The following is a 19,861-nucleotide window of genomic DNA, read 5'->3' on the forward strand; positions in this document are numbered from 1 at the left end:
GGCAGAAGCTAGCATAGTATCTTGCTTTGCCCAATACATTTAGCCCAAGGGAAAAATCAATATTTGACTTGGAATATTATGACTTGCCAAAGCATATTCCCCATGTCTGAGGATACACACATTACACAGCCAAATACCAATGATGCTTGTAATCTGTTTTATTATGTTAGAATTATCTGTATCACTGTTTATCTCCATTGGCATGGGTAATTAAGAATAAACTGAATGTTACTATTAATTCTTGTATTTATTCATGACTGTTAACTTCCTATTAGTAAATGAGGCGCTCCGGAGCTAGGTAATAGTTCTAGGCTATAAAAGAACCATTTGTTGAGATGTAACCATAATATGTTTAAGTCTAACAGCCACAAATGCCAGTTTCAAATTATTTTCCTGAGAAACTGAGATACATAATAGCAATAGAAACCATAAACAGTTTGGCCTAGTTCATAAAGTTATGACCTACAAATGAATAAGTTAGAGAAAGACAAATACCATATGATTTCACTCATGTGGAATTTAGATCTTAAATTTAAATTTTAAGAATTTAAAACAAAATAAAGAAAAAAAAGAGAAAAACAGGCTCTTACATATGGAGAACTAACTGGAGGTTGCCTAGAGGCAAGGTGCAGTCGGATGCATGAGATAGATAAAGGGGGTTAAGAGTACACTTATCTTGATGAGCACTGAGTAATGGATAGAATGGTTGAATCCTGTTGTACACCTGAAACTAATAGGGCCATTGTATGTTTATATTTCAATAAAAATTAAAAGAAAATAAAAACCTAAGGTAGGTTCTTTTCAATAAAAAAATCACATTCAAACTAAATGATTTATGCAGATTAATACAAATAAAAAACATTCTGTGCTGTTTACTTGGCAAGAATATTTTGTGTGAAACTAATCACAAGTAATAACCAATGGAAGGTTGTTTGTTGTTACTGAAAATGTAAAAAAATATCATAGTGCAGTCTGGGTCTGTTCATGTAGGTCTAAAATGTAGACTAGGGGTGGTCAGGTGACTCAGTCATTTGAGCATCTGACTCTTGATTTTGGCTCAGGTCATGATCTCACGGTTTGTGGGGTCAAGCCCATGTCAGGGATTTCTCTTCCTCTCTCAATGCACCTTCCCTGCTCGCTCGCTCGCTCTCTCTCTCTCTCTCTGTCTCTTTGTCAAATAAATAAACTTAAAAAAACTTGTATAGTCAGTGCTTGCATATTCACATTGACTTCGTTACTTGAATATTTTCATGTGCTTTAGTTTCTAATGATGGTGAGGAATTTGGATAAATTATTTCCTCCTGATACGTGGGCACTATTACCTGGGGATTGTGAATACCTGAAGTAAAGCATTGTTGAATGAGATTTAATACATACTTTGGCCTTCATCATTTAAGGCACAACTGTTTTTAGTAGTGTTGAAGGTGAGCAGGAATAAAGATAATTAAAAATTAAGTCTGTTATAACATAACTTAGGGTTCATTTGGAATGTAAGCAAGTCTAATATGGAGACTTACATCAATCCACAATGGAGTTATTCTTTCCAGACAGGTCTTAGATCTGAGACACTATCCAATTTTCCAAGTTTGGGCCAGCTTATTCTTTCCTTCCTCTTCCTTTTTGATCATTTTTCCTACGTAGAATTCTGTTGTGTGTTTTTTGTTTTCTTTTGTTTTTTTCCTTTTGCCTTGATAACCACTTCTCTGTTTTTTGCTAGCCCGTTTTCCAGCCTCATAGATATAGTCATACCTCAAGATTTGTCCTTTCTTCTCCTTTTACCTTAAACATTTATCCACTTCCGTGGATCGTCTTTTGTGTAGGCCACCTTCATTCACACATTATTATCAGTCCACCTAGGTGCTTGCCAGGGCACTAAAAACCTGGGGTGGTTATCTTAACAAAATGAAACCTTTTACATTCTTTGGTCAAGTCAGGGTACTAAGCTATCGTTAATTTAAATTTTTGTGAATACCTTCAGATATTTTTTCTATCCCTTAATGTCCTTGACTTTTCAAGTGTTCTTTTGTTTCCATTTTCATTGTACTTCAAGCCTCTCTTGCCTTATTCCTGATCTCCAAGTTTCAGTTTGGTCTGCCTATCTCTTGCTAATCATGTCACTTCCTTGCTAAGAATCTTGACTTTTATTTTTTGCCTCTGTAATAAAGTTTGGAGGCAAATTCCTTACAGGTACTGCAGAAGCTGTAGCCGTATTTCCTATTATTTCTTTGTGAGTACAAAATTATCACTATGCTTCTCTATCAGTCCCTGAGCAGATGTTGGTTCTTCCTGCCTTTGTTCTTGTGTTCTTCTTTGTTTAGAGTTATAAAGTTCTGCTCTTCCCTCACCGGACCCCATGTTTTGTCTTTTCAAATGCTCCTCATTCCAAGACCTAACACAGTCCTTTTTCAACCCCCTTAGTGCTGTGGAACAATTGAGAGTTAAAACATTTGATTCTGTTAATGTTACACTTGCTGTATGACCTTCAGCAAATCATGTACCTCCATTGAATTGACTCGTGTATTATTTGATATCATTGTATGACAGTTCTAGTATTCTGTGTTCTATGTTCATATCTAACTTGACTTACAACTTGATTGCTCTTTGGGGACTGGATCAAATTTCCTGTGCCCATAATGCAGTGTGTTATGCATAGTTGAAGGTCCCTCCGCTTTTATGGAGGGAGAAGACTAAATTTAATTTACAAAATGAGATGTTATTGTTTGGTGAGAATAGATTGGATGAGTGACTATCAAGTTTGCGTACTCTTAAGTAGAGTAGGCTCTAAGTAACAGAAGTAAGATTTTCTGGGCATTGAGTAACTTAGTTGCCAGGTAAAATGTGTTAACTGGTCTCAGTATTACTTCTGATAAAAGAAAAAATCCAGTCTCATGAATGATCTATACGAGTGCTTCTTAAATATTAACATAGACTCAAGATCACCTGGGAATCTTCTTAAACTGAAGATTCTGATTCATCAGGTCCTGAATGGCCCTGAGATGTTGCATTCCAATAAGCTCCCAGGTGAGGCCATCAGTATTAGTTACAGAACACCTGGCTAGTGTTACTTCTTTTCTCTTAGGAATAGGGCCATTGGCTCAGACTGCAGGGGGCATTTAGATTGCGGTTGTGGGAAAGAATCTGTAAATGATGTGTTACAGAGAGAATAGATCCTTTGCCGTGCTTCTGTGTCTGTATAATGTATATGAGTACGGATGTATTTTCTCCTGTCTTCATTTTCAGAGGAGAGAAATGACTGGATCAGCATACTGTTAAATGCACTGAAATCACAGGTCCCCTGCCTTGCAGGTCTCAAGCAGCTGCTGCACCTGAGAAATGTGGATATCTTGAATTGAGAGGGTATAAGAGCCAAAATTTTTACTGTGTTAAGTGGAAAACAGCGTGTGGCTTTGCAAAAATGAACAGGTGAGGAGCTATGTTACAACTATTGTAATTTGCTGTTCCTTGATTACATTAACAACTATGCTTCATTAGACTTATTAGAGTTTTTACTTTATAGCGTCTTGCTTTTGCCTTGAGTACTGCACTAAATGTAACAAAGAAAGTGTTTATTTTGTTGAATTTACTCAGTTCCTCTAGTGGCAGGAACGTATCTACATCAAATTTGAGGCCAGGCATCATGTTTTTAAGAGACTGACAAAATCATTGAAAATAATTTTTGAAGAGTATTCCTTACCTGAAGTAATGTTATAAAACTACGTGAGATAATAATTAAGAACCAATTAACCATTCAGCTGTTGATGAAATAGGCTCAGTTCTGCACCTGTTGTTTCTTTTATGATAGAAACTTTAAGAGTAGGCACAGGTGATATATTTCTTGAGTTTCCAGCATTTTTGTTTGTTTTTTTGAGCTGATATGTTGCTTGCAGAGGAGATACTTTACTGTAGGAAATGGTTCATATATGCACATACATACACACACATGCCACATATAAAATAGGCTTGAGTCGTTGACTTACTGAGTTTAGGTAATATAGAAGGACTTAATAGAGAAGTTAACTGTTTTGAGGAGACTGATGTTATAGTTCTAACAAATTCAGTTAACTTTGATTCGGTAGACTTCCCTTCTCTGACATATCTGGTGTTCAATATGTATAGGAAAATACTCCTTTTGTGGAATGAATTCTTACTCTTTTAGCCCAAAATATATTAGCTTAGTAATTTGTGGAATTACACAGTGTGCTTTGTATATCTGATCTAAGACGAACTCATTTTGTGATACATCATAATGGTTATGAAAGCTGGGATCTAAATGTTGTTTTCATAAAAAATAGAGATAGAAACTCAAACAAATGGTAGTTTTAAGAATTAACTATAGATCTTTAAGGCATCTTCTGAACTTCAGCACGGTCTTATTCATTATATGTTTTGGATAAGATTCTTAGCCAGTTAACTGTGGAAGGCATTATTGAGAACTGTTGGCATATTAATACTTGGATAGTTAGCATCTTCCTCAAGAATAGTGATGTACAGCTTATAATGTGTATGAACTTAATATGAACATTTCTGTCTGTGAAGTAAGATGATTAAAACTTTTCTCATTGGAATCGAGTTTAAAAATGCATAATTTGCATTTATTGGTATGGAAGTTCCTCTGCCAGATTAATTGAGGTATTCATTTTTACTTGCACAGAGTTGATGGACTTCAGATATTAGTTTCATCACTTCCATTAGCTAGATTGTGTGGGTATATGTTATTCTCCTAAAGTAGATGTTTTTTAAAAGTTTTATTAACTTTCTCTATTAGAAAGAAGTTGTATGAAATTGTTGCTTTAATATTAGCAATTGAGCATAGAAAACACAATAATGACTGCCCTCTGGTGAGTACCAGTGATTGTGCTAATTAATTTATAAACATTTCCTTTTAATCTTGCCTACAAATATAGGAGGAAGATATTCTCTTCCGTGTTTTATAGATGAGGAAAATGAGGATTGAGTAAGGATTGCAGATCTTCATGCATAACAAAACCAGAACTGTATGACTCTAAGTCTAGCGTCTTAGCCGTTATACCAAACTTTTTTAAAGTGTATGTAGAAAAGACCATTTCTGGCCTATGACCTTTTAGAAATAGTCTAAGCTTTTTTCTTTGAAAAACTTAGTTGCTTAGAAGGTTCAGAGTGTGCATTCAGTACACATTCTACCAGGTGAGGTAGTCTGCAAGGCGTGCACTTGCTGAGGACACATGTCCTGTCTTCCAGGAGGAAAAGTTAGACAGTACCAGCGTTTTTGATGGATAGGGAGCCCAGTGCTTTATTAGTCTCATGCAGAAGTTACAGAGAAGTGCAAAAAAGGCATCTAATGAAGTCTCAAGATTAGAAACACTTCCACATACACAAGTAATGAGTATATTCTTAAAAATGAAAGGGGCGCCTGGGTGGCGCAGTCGGTTAAGCGTCCGACTTCAGCCAGGTCACGATCTCACGGTCGGTGAGTTCGAACCCCGCGTCGGGCTCTGGGCTGATGGCTCAGAGCCTGGAGCCTGCTTCCGATTCTGTGTCTCCCTCTCTCTCTGCGCCTCCCCCGTTCATGCTCTGTCTCTCTCTTTCCCAAAAATAAATAAACGTTGAAAAAAAAAATTAAAAATGAAAGCATTAATGCTGGACCCTCTCCTCATCTTTTGAGACATACACCTATTTTCAGTTATGTATATTTCAGTTCCTTTTCTATGCATTAACGTGTCTTTATATGTACCTTTAAAAAGTGCATACTGTTGCTTGTGTATATGTTATTTTTAAAAAGTTGCATCATGATGTATAGAGCTGGGTATTAAGGGACCTGATCTTGAGTCAAGTCTTAAAGAACTAAGTGGCTCAAGACTGGATGGACAAATCAAGGAAGGCCTTCTATGTTTAGGCCCTCACTTACCATTCCAATTTTATCTGCGTTTACATCCTGGTGTATCCTTTTCTCTCTTGGAGAAAGTTGCCCATTGGTTTTTTCACATGGTTGAATAGATTGTGTGAAGAACTTGGGTGATGTGCTAAATGGGGAGGCTTTCTCCTGAATGCAGAGGGCTTTACTAAAGCTTGCATTTAGGAAAAGTGCTAAAAGTTAATTGTTTCAACGCACCTTCTGAAAGTTTTAAGTATACAACACATTAAGTAATCTTGTTTTTTTTTTAAATATGGAAAAAAAATCTTATAAAAATGTACAAGTGTTACACCTGAACCTAATACATGTCAATTTTAATTCTATATTAAAAATAAAAAATAAAAAAGTAAGACGTGTTAGCTTTGAACTTATGTATCTAAATTTGCATTGGATCTAATTTGATTACATGCATCAAAGCTAAATTATTTTCATTTTAAACTTTAAAATAGTGAATTTATTGCCCACATAACTTACAGTATGAATAGAATAAAAAAAACAAGGAAAATTGACCTACACTACCCTAACATATGAACTATTTTTATTTTTCTTGCCTCTATTTATACATAGTTATCATATTTACTCAGGAGGCCATTCCAGAGAGAGTAAACAGTGGATAGAGGTGGAAAGGTAGAATATGTTGAAGAATTATTTAAAAGGAAGCTGAAACGTTCATTTAGAGCAAAGGAGATAGAGTAGCAGTTCTGGGTTTTCATTCTTTCTCTGCTACTAATTGGTTCAGATAATTAAGTTAATGTCTTTATGTTTAAATGGTGTCATGTAAAGAAGAGAGATGGCTTGCTATCTCTAAGGCCATTATTTAAGTGAGTGTTAAAATTCCAGCTATCTGGTTCTCATTCCAGACTGTAGAGTTAGAATTTCTGGGGATGGATGTTGGAATCCACGTTGTATAAGGCATCCCATGTGGTTCAGTGACATGTGATCCAAAACTACACACAGTGAACACTTTCTGAGGTTTTTTTTTTTTTTTTTCCTTTAAAAAAGTTATAAGCATCTAAGTAAAGAGAACGAGATATTTTAGAATTGGAAAATGTGTAAAAACAGCTTGCAACCAACATTGGGTACTTCATCATCCTTCAACTTGGTATTGTTATACTTCTTTTTGTTACTAACTTTAATTTGGAAGTATATCTCTTTCTCATTGAACATTTGAAATGTGTCAACATTTAAGTGGAATGTTAAGATAATCATATTAGTGGTAATGAATTTTGAAAATTTGAAGAACTGTTATTAATTGTGCATAGTTTTGAACTGTAGGCACTGGTATTTATTTTTGCTAAAATCTAAATTTTAAATGAAATTACAATTTTCATCTTATGAATCCTACAATATCATTTAATTCCTTTTTCTTAACGTAGACTTTTATTGCCAGAGTATGATCTAGTGGAGTAAACTCCATTTGCAAAGTCAGCATAAAGAGACAGTGTTTGGAAAACAGTTTGAAATTGTTATTTCCCATAAGTTCCTTGAACTCTGTCTGGAAATGTATTCTCATTTTGTGGATTATTTTAACCCTTTCCAGAGCTTTCTCTCTACGTCCAAAGCATGTCCTTAAGAGTCCATGTCAAACATCCCTACAAATATATTTTCAGTAATTCCTCTTGCTTTTTCTTAATCTGTGGAATCAGTACCTTAAATTTTCTAAGTTAAAAATAGCTATTAGAACAGGCTATCATAATTATTGCCTTTTTAAGAGACGTGGTGTGATGGTGGCAAGGGTCCATCCCCTCATGGACCCTTCACTGGCATGTCTCAGCTCCATGGAATTAACATGGACTTTTCATTTTCCCGGTTGCTCCCTTCAGAGGTTCATTATTTTCTGTTACTCTGTCTCTCCCTTTCATTCATTAGCAGATTGTAGGAGCTGGAACTTGCAGTAGCTTTGGACTGAGTAGGATAAATGCCTTAGGGGGTCCTTATTTCTGAGACAACCCCCCACCCCCTTCCCCCCCCAGGGTTGTAAAAAGTAGAAAGAACTATGAAGAGATATGTAAAAACATTTGTTAGAGAGGAGTTTGGCAAAGTAGAACCAGACACAAATTCTCTACCTAATTACTCAGTTGCAAAACACTGTGGCGCTGTTATCACATAAATTACATGTCTTTCATTTCTTATTTAACATCATCTCACAAACGCAGTGTTTAATTTTTACAAATATTCTCTTCCTTGTCTCTGCTTATGTTTTACATGCCTGCAATGTATTATAATTAATGATAATTTTTTTGCAGTGTTACTTCAACTTTGTATAAAATGAGTTGGGTGTTTCAGATTGTGTAGGTTATACCACACTTCCCCGTGTTTCTATATTCATCCATTTTACAAAATGGGTTTTTATTGGACACCTCATCTCTGGGTGCCGCTCTAGGCTGTAGGGGTACAGTAGGAAACCAGAGGATGCCTTACTGTTTAGGATCTGACCTTCCAGTGTGGGTAGCACACACAGAGTTGTAAAAAAATAAATGAGATTTCTGGTAGCTTTCTGTATGTAGCATTTTCTTTTTTATGACCTTTTTCTAAAGAATTGTTCGCATTTAAAATGCTATTAGCTGCCATGAATTAGGTAACAGTTTCATTTTAAACCTTAAACATGTTATAATTTTTATATTCTCAATTAATTGTGTGATTGTTTATTCACTGCTGTGTCTTCAGGAGTTTCAGGCCAGTAGCTGATACCCAGGAAACATTTTGCAGAATAAGCTTGTTGAATTCGTGGTTCTTTAAGCTGTTTTCTTGACTCCAGAGCTTATCATTCTTTTTAAATTTGTTTTTAAGTTATTTTCTGTGAATTGTCTCTTGATTTTCTTTCTCCATTTTTTAATTGGGATTTTTTTGTCTTTTCTGATAATTTATTAAGCTCTTCATATGAAAAGTACATTAATCATCTGTCATTTTCTGGAACCACTTTTCTGAGCTATGGCTTACCTTACATTCTTTTTTATTGTGTAGGAATTTTGTTATATAATTAAACTGCTTTTTATTTCAAAGCTGATAGAGTTTTCTGTATTCTGGAAAATATTTCGTGAATTTATCTTGAAATGATGTGACATAGTATGTAGGCCAGTATTTAAAATTTTAAATGAGATAATAAAATATGAACATACACTGAAGCATATGTAGAGTTATATACATGGTATTGCTGTTTGAATGAAATTTTCCGCAAATGGATGTCAGGCAAATTTAAGATAGTTGGTTTTGGTTTCCATTTATCAGGTTGTCCTAACAGCCACTTCCATATAAATACATATATATATATATATATATATATATATATATATATACACACGTGTGTGTGTGTGTGTGTGTGTTTTGTGTGTGTGTGTGTGTGATGAGTTTTTTTTGAGCATCATGTTAGTATTAGTGAGTTCATTACAACCAGATGTCTTGCTTGGTGGGTTTGTGTATCCATTTAATGATAATTGTGGCATTGAAGTTCTAACTATATAAATTCACTTGATTAAACATTCTCAAATCAGGGTATAACAAGAGACCCATTCCCCCTCGTCCGCCTACATAATGTTCCTGGTGTCTGGCACGGGAATGAAACTGTAATAGAATTTAAATCGACCTCATAGGGCTGTGGGTTGAGTGGCACAGAAAGAAGCAGCAGGGTGTAGGTGGTGGCCTCAAATTCTCTGGGTTTTGTATCTGGCCAAACTCTGCATCTGGTGTTTCCCCGGAAATTTGGTGCCAGTGTCATACAATGCCACATCTGTTTTCAACAAATGTTTAAGCACCAAGTTCTTAAATTTCTGGCATGGAAACCTGGCATCCAGTATCTCCAAATATAGGTTTGAGGTTTCAGCAAGTTCGGGGTTAACAAACCCTTCTTTAATTTTCTGTTTAGGAATCAAACTGGTAGTTTGCTCTTTCACTGTGTAGTTTTAAAATGTAGTTTTAACCACATTTGTGCTACAGATTCACACATATAACCCAGTTCAGTATCTTGGTAACTTATTTACCATTAATTCTAATCTGAGTATATAGGATAGAATCATTAGTGTGAATACTTTCAGTCACTGTAAATAAATACTTTAATTGAAGACAAATTCTGTATTTAGAACTCACAAATTGTCTGGATGTATTAGACCCTAAATTTATATTTCACTCAGTTTTTATTATAATGCTGTATAAGGTAGATATTACTGTGTCCTTATAAATAAGGAAATTGGAGTGTAGGTAAATTACTCGGTAGTAGTCATATGGCCCGTAAATGGCTTATCCAGGATTCTCCTCCAGGTCTGACTCCCAGTGGTCATGACCCACATGGCTCCTACATGGTCATGACCACCTTTGCAGGTATCCAGATCTGTTTTGCCAAACATGGCCATCATTATGGTAGGATCATTATGGTGGTGGGATTCATGCTTTTTGAGATCCCACATTCTATGACCACAAATTAAACGTAAGGTATTGTTTACTCCAGAATCTGTTTTAGCTTTATGCTTTCTGTAGTAATATTTCCTTCTGAATTTTCATGCTCCTGTTTTTTTCCATCCAGTTTATAGCATTTTAAGTGTTAAAAGTGTGACTTATCCCTGACTTGTGCCTAATTTTCAACATGAGAATATGGCTGACAATTGTAGCTAATAGGTAATTTATTTTTTAACATCTGCCTTCCACCCAACCCTTAGCGCTTTTTTTAATGTTTATTTATTTTTGAGAGAGAGAGAGAGAGAGACAGACAGAGAGACAGAGCACAAGCTGGGGAGGGTCAGAGAGTGAGAAGGAGACAGAATCTGAAGCAGGCTTCAGGCTCTGAGCTTCAGTACAGAGCCCGATGGGGGGCTTGAACTCATGAACTGTGAGACCGTGACCTGAGCCGAAGTTAGATGCTTAATCGACTGAGCCACTCAGCCACTACCCCATTTTTAAAAATTTATATATGTTTGCTAGTAATTTGTGTATTTTACTGTAATTAACTTTTTCATAGGTAATATGGTCAGTTGGTTTCAAATTCAAGAGGTAGAAATATAACATAACAGTAGCTTACCAGACTGTGTAGCACTTACTCCGTGCCTGGGGTTCTTTTAAGCATTTTCAGCATATTGATTTTATCCTCACCATACTGATGAAGTGTAGTACTGCTACATTTTGCAAATGAGTGAACTGAAGCAGGAGAGGTATACATGATCAAGCTGGTCTAGGTTTTGTCATTTATTTCATCAAGGTTCACCTCCTTTGGAAAGTCTCATATGAACATAACTCTCTTTCCAGAGATTGGCTGGATTCAGTGTTTATAGTCATGCACTTGTTACAGTTCTTTCTCATTTCCTCCTTAGACTATAAGCTTCCAAAAGGTAGGTACCCTGTCTTATGCTCTTGTGCAGACTCAGGACTTAGCATGATTTCTGGCATTCACTGAGTACTTCCTCAATGCTGTTTTGCCAGGACGAATTTTCCCATTTTAAAAATGGCTGTATCTGCTCTGCCTTTTTCACAGAGTAATTTACAAGATCAAATGAGGGTTCATGACTTTCAGTAAGCTGCAGAGCACTACACAAATAGATGTTAAACCAATTATGGAGTGTACTGTATATGCTTAATCAAGTCTGATTCTTCAGACATTAATCTGAATCCCCTAGACATTAGCACAGGGGTGGTTACCCAGGACACCTAGGATCTTGAAAAACCAATGTGTCACTGTGTTCTGGTATTTTTAACCAGTAGTCATAATGATTTCAAATGATTTTTGTATAATCATTGCATTTTTTTTCCTCTTCTCTACGGAAGGCAGAGGGAACTGTTGATATCCTGATATTTACATATTGCAGACTTATCCTGTCTAGATTCTACAGCTGGTTCTGCTGTCTAATTCAGTTTTCTCAACATTGGCTGCATATGAGAATCATAGGCTGTAGTTTTGCTTTTTTAACTGAAGATTCTTAAGCTCTGCTTTCTAATTCAGTGGGTCAGAATCTCAGGGTCATAGGGAGAGATCAACATGGGTAGTTTTGACGAGTGTTGAGGGATTAGATACGTTCTAAATATAGACTGAAAAAGGGGCTTATAGTTTACAAATATTTTTAATAAGAAAAACAGTTGTTTCATATTTAATAGCTCTCAAGAGCACTGACATTTATTTTGTTACTCTGCTGTACATTTTACAGTCCATTTGTGTCGGTGAGTTCAGTGGACACTCTAATTACTCAAAACCATATGGCCATGGCCAGCAGCTGATAAATGGGTTACAATTTTTATCCAGCCTAAAAACTCATCTTTGCCTTGCTTGGGAGAAATTTGGGGTCTAGAGCTGACCCTCTCTTATTTTAACAGAAATTGCAGTTTTATGGATATAGACATTTCACACCTTGCTTGTAGAAATGAGGGGCCACCAATCCAAGCTGGAGCCTAGATGAGGCTCATCAGTTTCCATAAAACATGGTCAGTTTTTCCATCTGCTGGTCGGAAGGTTTGAGTATGTATATCTGCCCTTAGTAACACACAGTACCTGCAAGCCAGGCCCTCATCAGAGAATATAACTTGGCATATCCAGCTCTTGTCAGTTCTTCATTATGGAGAATTGTTTGAAGGACATGCAGTCTGTTCTAGAGTCTATATATCAACTCCTATATCAAGTTGGGCCACCAGAAAGCTGTTTTAAAAATATCCTACCTTGCCTGAAAGATGGTAGCTACGCTTGTGGTGAGCAGAACACAACTTACAGAGAGGTGGAATCACTGTGTGTGCGTGCCTGGAACTAATGTAACGTTGTACGTCCACTATACTTCAGTAATGAAAAAAATCTTACCTTGTTACCCATACTTTATTTCTTCATTTATAAAAGAGAATTGAATTTTCAGTCACTTGCCTTGGGAGTTTCTTCAGCAGTTACATTATCTAGCCGGAGAATTGGTATGGACAATTGAGAATTTTTTTTTTTAAATTATAAGTATAACCTTGAACCTATATGCTGAAACTTCTTAAAATAGAGCAGATTGGAAAAGTTGGATTCCCCTTGTCCATATAGATCACATTAGGTACTGATTTTTAAATGAGTTTACGAAGTAGAAGTATATTTTTGTAATTATTTTGCAACACTTAGCGTGTCTGTGCATCTTCTTTTATATCACTGATTCGATTTCTGACTTGTTTTTTCCTAATAGAATAAGCTATTTGTATTTTAATCAGAAAAAAAATCAAATTGATGGTATGTTTTATGAATGAGTCATTTCCTTATTCTAACTAAACACTTGCACATTTAAAAAAAATGTAGAGAGGCTTTTCTGCAATTGATGAATGAAAACTCTGGATACTTTTACAAGTGGGGGCAATTTGTTATAACATTATTTTATTTCCCTTATCTTATCAGTCAGGATGGCAAAAACCCCAAGGATTGCCAAGATAGGGATTTGTTTGTTTTAACAAATCTCTTGGTATAGGCAGCAGAGAGCTGATGCCCCCAAGAAACAAGGTCTTCCTACTTTTTTCTCACCCTGGCATCCTCAGGTACAGGAATTTGTCCTCAGGCTTTTCCTCTCAAGGATTCTAATGTTCTAAAATGGCTTCTGTGCTTCTAGATGTGTTTTCAACGAAAGATGGAATGGTGTGGGTAAAAGTCTTTCTTCTTCCAAGATTTGTCCCCCCAGCCCCACCTCAGGAATTGTTTATATTTTGTTGACCCAAACTAAGACATATTACCCTCCTAGCTTGCAAGGAAGATGGGAAAATAGTATTTTTACTTTAACCTATACAGAGAAGGCCTGTGAGATGTATCTATATCTATATCTATATATCTATATCTATATATCTCATACATATATACATCATATATATATATATATATCTCACAGATGCACAGACACACTGTTGCAAAATAATAGAAAAAAAATATATCACAGGCCTTCTCTGTATAGGTTATATATACAGATGTATATATCTAATATTGGATATTAGATATATATATTAGATGTATATATTTTATATATAAGATATATATTTATATATATATACACACACAAACATACATATATATATATATATATAGTATTAGTTTTTCTTTAGTATGGCTACTTTTTCTAGTCAGGTTTAATTTAGGAATTCAGAGCACATTTAATCTGAACCTGTTCACATAGATAACTAATCTTTTGAGGTAGAGAATAATTATATTTTTAAAGTGTTGAGATAATGTGATAAGTCGAATTCCAAAACCCTATGATTTGATAATATTTCAAACTTTAATGCTTTTAGAAGGAAGACTTTGTAACCTTTTGCACAGTTTCTAGTTTTGGTGAGACAAAGTGAACACAGTAGCTGTAGGTATTGAACAGATGAGAGTTTTCATACCAAAATAGTATTAAAGGAGCTTAAGAATTTAATTGAAGGAGGAGGAAAATAACAAAATATTGGAAATGAGATAAAATTGTAAAATAAGTAATGCTTTTGTGTGAGAGTAGAGGAGAAAATGTGACAGAGGACAGGTAACATCGCATAGTAAAGCAAAGAAAGACCAATCAGGCAGCTTGAGTTTCAGTCTCTTTCTACCATGTCCAGCTAGCTGCACCCTACATGTGACATTAATCTCTTTGGGCCTTGGCTTCCCCTTCTTTTTTATAAATAGTAATTATATCAACCACAGAGTGCCATTTGACTCCCCTAGTAGAAAATTGCTAGGCATGTGGTAAGGACTAGTTAACTCTTAGTTTCCTTTCTGAAAGGATAAAGATGAAAAAGTGGCTAACTTTTGAAAGCAAGCATGTGTAGTTCAAGATCTGTGTCCTGGTCAGCTTAACGTTTTATGTGAAAGAAGCCCATCTTTGATCCGTAGCCCAACTATCCAGCTTAGAATGGGACTGGGTTATCATGTATTTAGAGTGCCTACTTAAAACCACTGTCATTCCATTTTTAATGATTTATTTAATTCCACATATATATGTGTAGTAAAATTTAGTAGGATTTATTGGATTTTAAGGAATATAGTGGTACTTTCCAAATCCATAATTTTGTTCCTTTATAATGTGTTAGTGTTTTTCTCCCAACTAGGATTTTAGGAGTGGACTTGGTATTACCATAATTCCTATGAACGTTGCAAATGTAAAGCAAGTGGTCCGAACTGTAAAACAGTCTTTTGAAATAATCACTCCCTACAGGAGTTTTAGGTAAGTTATACTTAAACGTTTTGTTTGTATTAGCCCAAGAAAGCTTGGGTGATCTATTTTACATGGCTAGTGGTGGTTTTATTCCTTATAGATCACTTAATAAAATCATGTTGGTTCTTTTCCATTATTGTCTAATTTGTTAGCCAGTATATAAAAACACCTTGTGGAGCGCCTGGGTGGCGCAGTCGGTTAAGCGTCCGACTTCAGCCAGGTCACGATCTCACGGTCCGTGAGTTCGAGCCCCGCGTCGGGCTCTGGGCTGATGGCTCAGAGCCGGGAGCCTGTTTCCGATTCTGTGTCTCCCTCTCTCTCTGCCCCTCCCCCGTTCATGCTCTGTCTCTCTCTGTCCCAAAAATAAATAAACGTTGAAAAAAAAAATTAAAAAAAAAAAAAAACAAAAACACCTTGTAAAAGTGACCTGAATTATCACACAACCTACAAAGATACTAATTTCATGAGATTTGAGTCTTTTCTGAATACCTTTTTTCTTAGTAGGCTTGATAAGTATATTAATTTTATCAACAATATATGAAAAATTCCTTCACATTTTGAAGGAATAAAGAAAGAATATTACATTGCTTTTAAGCTGTATTTTTATTTACCTCTTTTAGCCTACTCAAATGCAATCCTCTTTTAAAATCAATCTCTGATTACAATTTGCTCCATAATGATTTCCTAAAAGGAACTCTTGCTTAAAATGATGGTGGTGGATCTCATAACACTTATTGATCAAATATATATACATAATGTTTATTTGAGAGAGAGTGCACGAGCGAGCGTGCATCGGGGAAAAGCAGAAGGAGGGAGGGAGAGACTCCCCAACAGGCTCCACACTCAGTGCAGAGCCCAAAATGGGGCTCAGTCCCACAAACACTTAGACCATTACCTGAGCCGAAATCAAGAGTCAGATGCTTAACTGAGCCACCAAGGCACCCCTTATTGATCAGATATTTTAACATTTCATTATATATTTGTTTTATGGTATTCCTGTAATTGCTTCATAAGACAAGAATAAAAAGTTCCTAATATGTTTTAATAATCTATAATGATTCCATAGCTTTAGTATACAGAAAAGGCATAAGTCAGTGTCTGTGAGCTCAACCACATTAATTCATTTGTCACAAATAATCAGCATATCACAGGGTAGTTTGCAGGTCAGAAGCAGTTGTCAGAGGCCTTTGAAAGACTAGCGATTACTTAGCAACTTCAAAATACTCCCATGTCGGGTACTCATTTTATCTGTCAGAATTTGTCTACTGGCTCAAATTTTGAGGAAAAAGTAATCACCTAAAGAATACAAACTTCATTCTCACATATGCAGATTCAAGCCTCAACTGAAAATGTAGACATTGCGGTGAACTGTTTTTACTCATAGTACTTCTAGAAGACACAAAATATGTGGTGGGGTTTTTCCTCACACCAACCACTTCTCCAAATACTAAGTGGTTGTCCTACAATTCAGTACTGTTCTCAACAGCAGCTACTAGGATTGAACATTAGACCCCACGCGTTGAGGGCTCAATCCCACAGAGCTGCCCTCACTTCACACTCGTCACAAGAGATGGGCCCCTCCACTAAGCCACACTTCTTTCCATCTTGGCCTAATCTGGACTCCCATGACCCCTGCTGCGCCAGATTCAGTAATTTGCTAGGATGGCTCACAGAACTCAAGAGGCAGTGTAATTATTACTAGTTGCTTATAAACAGTGCACCTCAGGGACTTCCAAATGGGAGAGCTGCACAGGGCAGGGTACAGGGGGTTAGTATGGCACAGCTTCCATCCTTCCTGGGCACACCACCCTCTCAGCACTTCACTGTGTTCACCAGCCCATCTGAACTCTGTTGTTCAGGGGTTATTATTGGGGTTTCATTCTGTAGGAATGATTGATTGAATCCTTCGTCTTTGGTGATTAACTTAATTGCGAGCACCTCTCTCAGTTGGTTTGGGCTGAAAGGTCCAAGTCCCTACTCACTTCTTAGTCTTGCGTTGGTCTTTCTCCTGACCAGCTCCCATCCTGAAGCTATTTACGCCTCCAACGACAAATGATCTCACAAGCCTACAAAAGGCACTTATTACTCAGGACATTCCAAGGATTTTAGAATCCTGTACCAGCAACTATTGGCTGTGACCAACCTCTATGTAATAAAGTAGAAACCACCTAAGAAGTTTATGACTATTACACTGATGATGGAAACAGAAAGTGCTTCAAAAAAATATCCATGTAGTCTACTGAGTTTCCTTATGGATTATTTGCACTGTGTTAGTAGTCTGTTGTTTTCATTATATTTCAAAACGTTTTCATTCAGAACAGAAAATTTAACGTGGAACATTTTGCAGGTCATTGACTGAGTTTGGAGCCCTGTAGCACGTTTTGTGGCACGTCGTAGGTACTCAGCAAATATTTCTTAAAGTGAGGCCTGTGTTTACTGTTTTGTCCTTTTACTCAGGTATCCAATAAACACTAAGAATTAGGATAAATCAGAACATGACTAAAAATGAGTTAGAATTCTGTTAGAATAGTAATCACTTAAACTTTTTTGATTTCTCAGTTTCTTAAAGCCATCTGGATGTTCTTCTAATTAAAAAAGAAAATCTATTTTTAAGACTGAAAAAAATCAAAATTTCTGGTGGGTGTTTTGATAATTTAGTTTCAGACTATCATGGAACAGTTTCCTGGCAAAATAATCCAATAGTCCTGAAACACTGAAACTCTGCCAGTTTCTCATTGATTATTATATAACCACTGCTTAGGAAACATGGCCTCCTTAAGTTAAGCTCTTGACCTAACAAGGTAATTTTACATCCTGGTCAGAAAATGTGCATGTTCATTTTGGTTTGAGATATGTAAACAGATTCATAAGCAATGTGGGATGTTAAAGGAAAAAAGTAGATTTTTAAATTAGATGATTTTAACAGAAAAGACTATTCAGCTGCCTGGAAGGCATATTTTTCAGCTGCTGTTTAATTTGTGAGTGAAATGAATATGCAAAGTGAACATACTGCTTAATTGGCCTTTACAAGGGAGATCGATAATGCAGAAACATTAATTGTTGCAGCTTTACAGCCGAGTCTGAAAAGAGAAACAAGAGTGGATTGAAGCTGTGCAGCAATCGATAGCAGAAACTCTCTCTGATTATGAAGTAGCTGAGAAGATTTGGTTCAATGAGTCCAACAGGAGCTGTGCAGATTGCAAAGCCCCGGATCCTGACTGGGCATCCATCAATCTCTGTGTTGTCATCTGTAAGAAGTGTTGCAGGTAATTAGTGATAAGTTATGCTCATCACTGTTGGGTGGCAGATTGGCACCGAATGCTCTTTATTGTCCTACGTAATGTGTTTCAGCTAACAGTTGTGGAAAAAGAAAAACAGAGAAAGCTTATTACATTTAAATTAAATTTAGAAATATCTTCTCATTCCAAACTTCTCTTATGCATGACTTAGATGTAGAAATTGATTTTTAAGCATGTAATCATTTTGTGCGCCTACTGGACCATGTGTGGAATGTATAAAGACAGTGTTGACATTTTTAGATTTTAAGGTGAGTGTGTTTCAGAATGTACCCTGAAGACACGTGCATCTTTGTGTGATTTGCCATCTTTCCCTCAGTTATATTTTTTAGGATGTATATTTCACATCAAGGTCATTCTGAGCTCTAAACTTGGTATACCACATCTGGTGTCTCTTTTAATGAGAGTTTTTATATAGAAGCATTTCCAAAGAGTATTGAGGTTTATGAGAGGAAACGGTACTATGACTGGTTATCCTATTGTGACATGATAACTTACAGACAGTCTGAGAGCTCAGTGTATTTGGGGGTTCACAGTTGTGAACACCTAACACACAGCTTAGGCATGTGGTCATATAGGTCTTGGAAAGTCAGCCACATCCTAAAACTTTACTTTCCAGCTCTACCAGGTACTGTTCTGGTTCTGGGAATTCAAAAGATGTGTAAGAGTTGTTATGTTCTCCACAGATCTATAAATAGTAATTTCAGTAGAGTATGATAGGGCACGATCAGAGTTGAGTACAGGTTTCAGTGAAAGAAAATGTAGGAAGAGTGCTACCTTAGCTCAAGCAAAGACTGGGACAGTTGCTGCAAGCCCTTAGTACTTTTTGAGAGCTCTGTGCTTCCACATTTCTTAGCACGCTAAGATTTTGTCAGGATGTAATTAACATCAATAGCAATAAGAAGAAGCATCAGCTATCCCCCCTCTACTTTGTATTTTTTTTCCCAACCTTTTTTGTTCTCTAGGCTCATTGGAAGAGAGCTTCTGTCTTGTTCAAGGATATTCTTTCTACTTATGTCCGCTGCTTCTTCTCTCCTTAGGATCCTCACCTCATCGCTTATTCCCTCTGTAATGATGCAACCATGGGTTCTTTTGTTTCGGCATATAGAGTTAGGCAAGTCTGTCCTGTTGACGCTGGCTTCCGGAAAACATTCCATTCCTTTGTATCATTTCTGTCTCATTTCCCCTTCATAGACAGGGTAACTTTCAAGAGTAGAATTCTGCACAGATTTCTTCATTTCTTTCACTTCTGCTTTTTATTCATCCTGTAATCAGTTTTCTTTTCTCTGTAGTCCAGTAAAAATATTCTCACCATGTTTATTAATGCATTTTCTCTCTCAGTTTGTGTGTGGTCAGTTCCTCTATTTATTGTCACCTTGGCAGTGTTAGACACTGCGGTATTTGACCACTGTCTCTCTGACTTTCCCTCCTCCTTTAAGTTCCAAAATACCATCTTCTCTTAGTGTGTTCTTAATTCTCTGGTTATCCTTTTTTCACGTTACTTTTCCTTTGCCTCCTCCGAAGATAAAGGTGTTCCTTTCAGTTACATCTTCAATTATCTTTCACTCTGA

General features: G+C 36.3%; 1 protein-coding gene across 1 annotated transcript in view; it reads left to right on the forward strand.

Moving 5' to 3' along the window:
* ARAP2 (ArfGAP with RhoGAP domain, ankyrin repeat and PH domain 2) overlaps positions 1-19,861 on the forward strand; it is a 216,413-nt gene that overhangs the window by 78,822 nt on the left and 117,730 nt on the right. The window contains 8 exon segments of the mRNA XM_032593080.1: positions 3,241-3,290; positions 3,293-3,364; positions 3,366-3,392; positions 3,394-3,423; positions 14,888-15,003; positions 18,061-18,074; positions 18,077-18,260; positions 19,331-19,404. Of these exon segments, the coding sequence (XP_032448971.1) occupies positions 3,241-3,290; positions 3,293-3,364; positions 3,366-3,392; positions 3,394-3,423; positions 14,888-15,003; positions 18,061-18,074; positions 18,077-18,260; positions 19,331-19,404 (567 nt within the window).

This window comes from Lynx canadensis, chromosome B1, assembly GCF_007474595.2.
Source record: "Lynx canadensis isolate LIC74 chromosome B1, mLynCan4.pri.v2, whole genome shotgun sequence".
Taxonomy (NCBI): Eukaryota; Metazoa; Chordata; class Mammalia; order Carnivora; family Felidae; genus Lynx; species Lynx canadensis.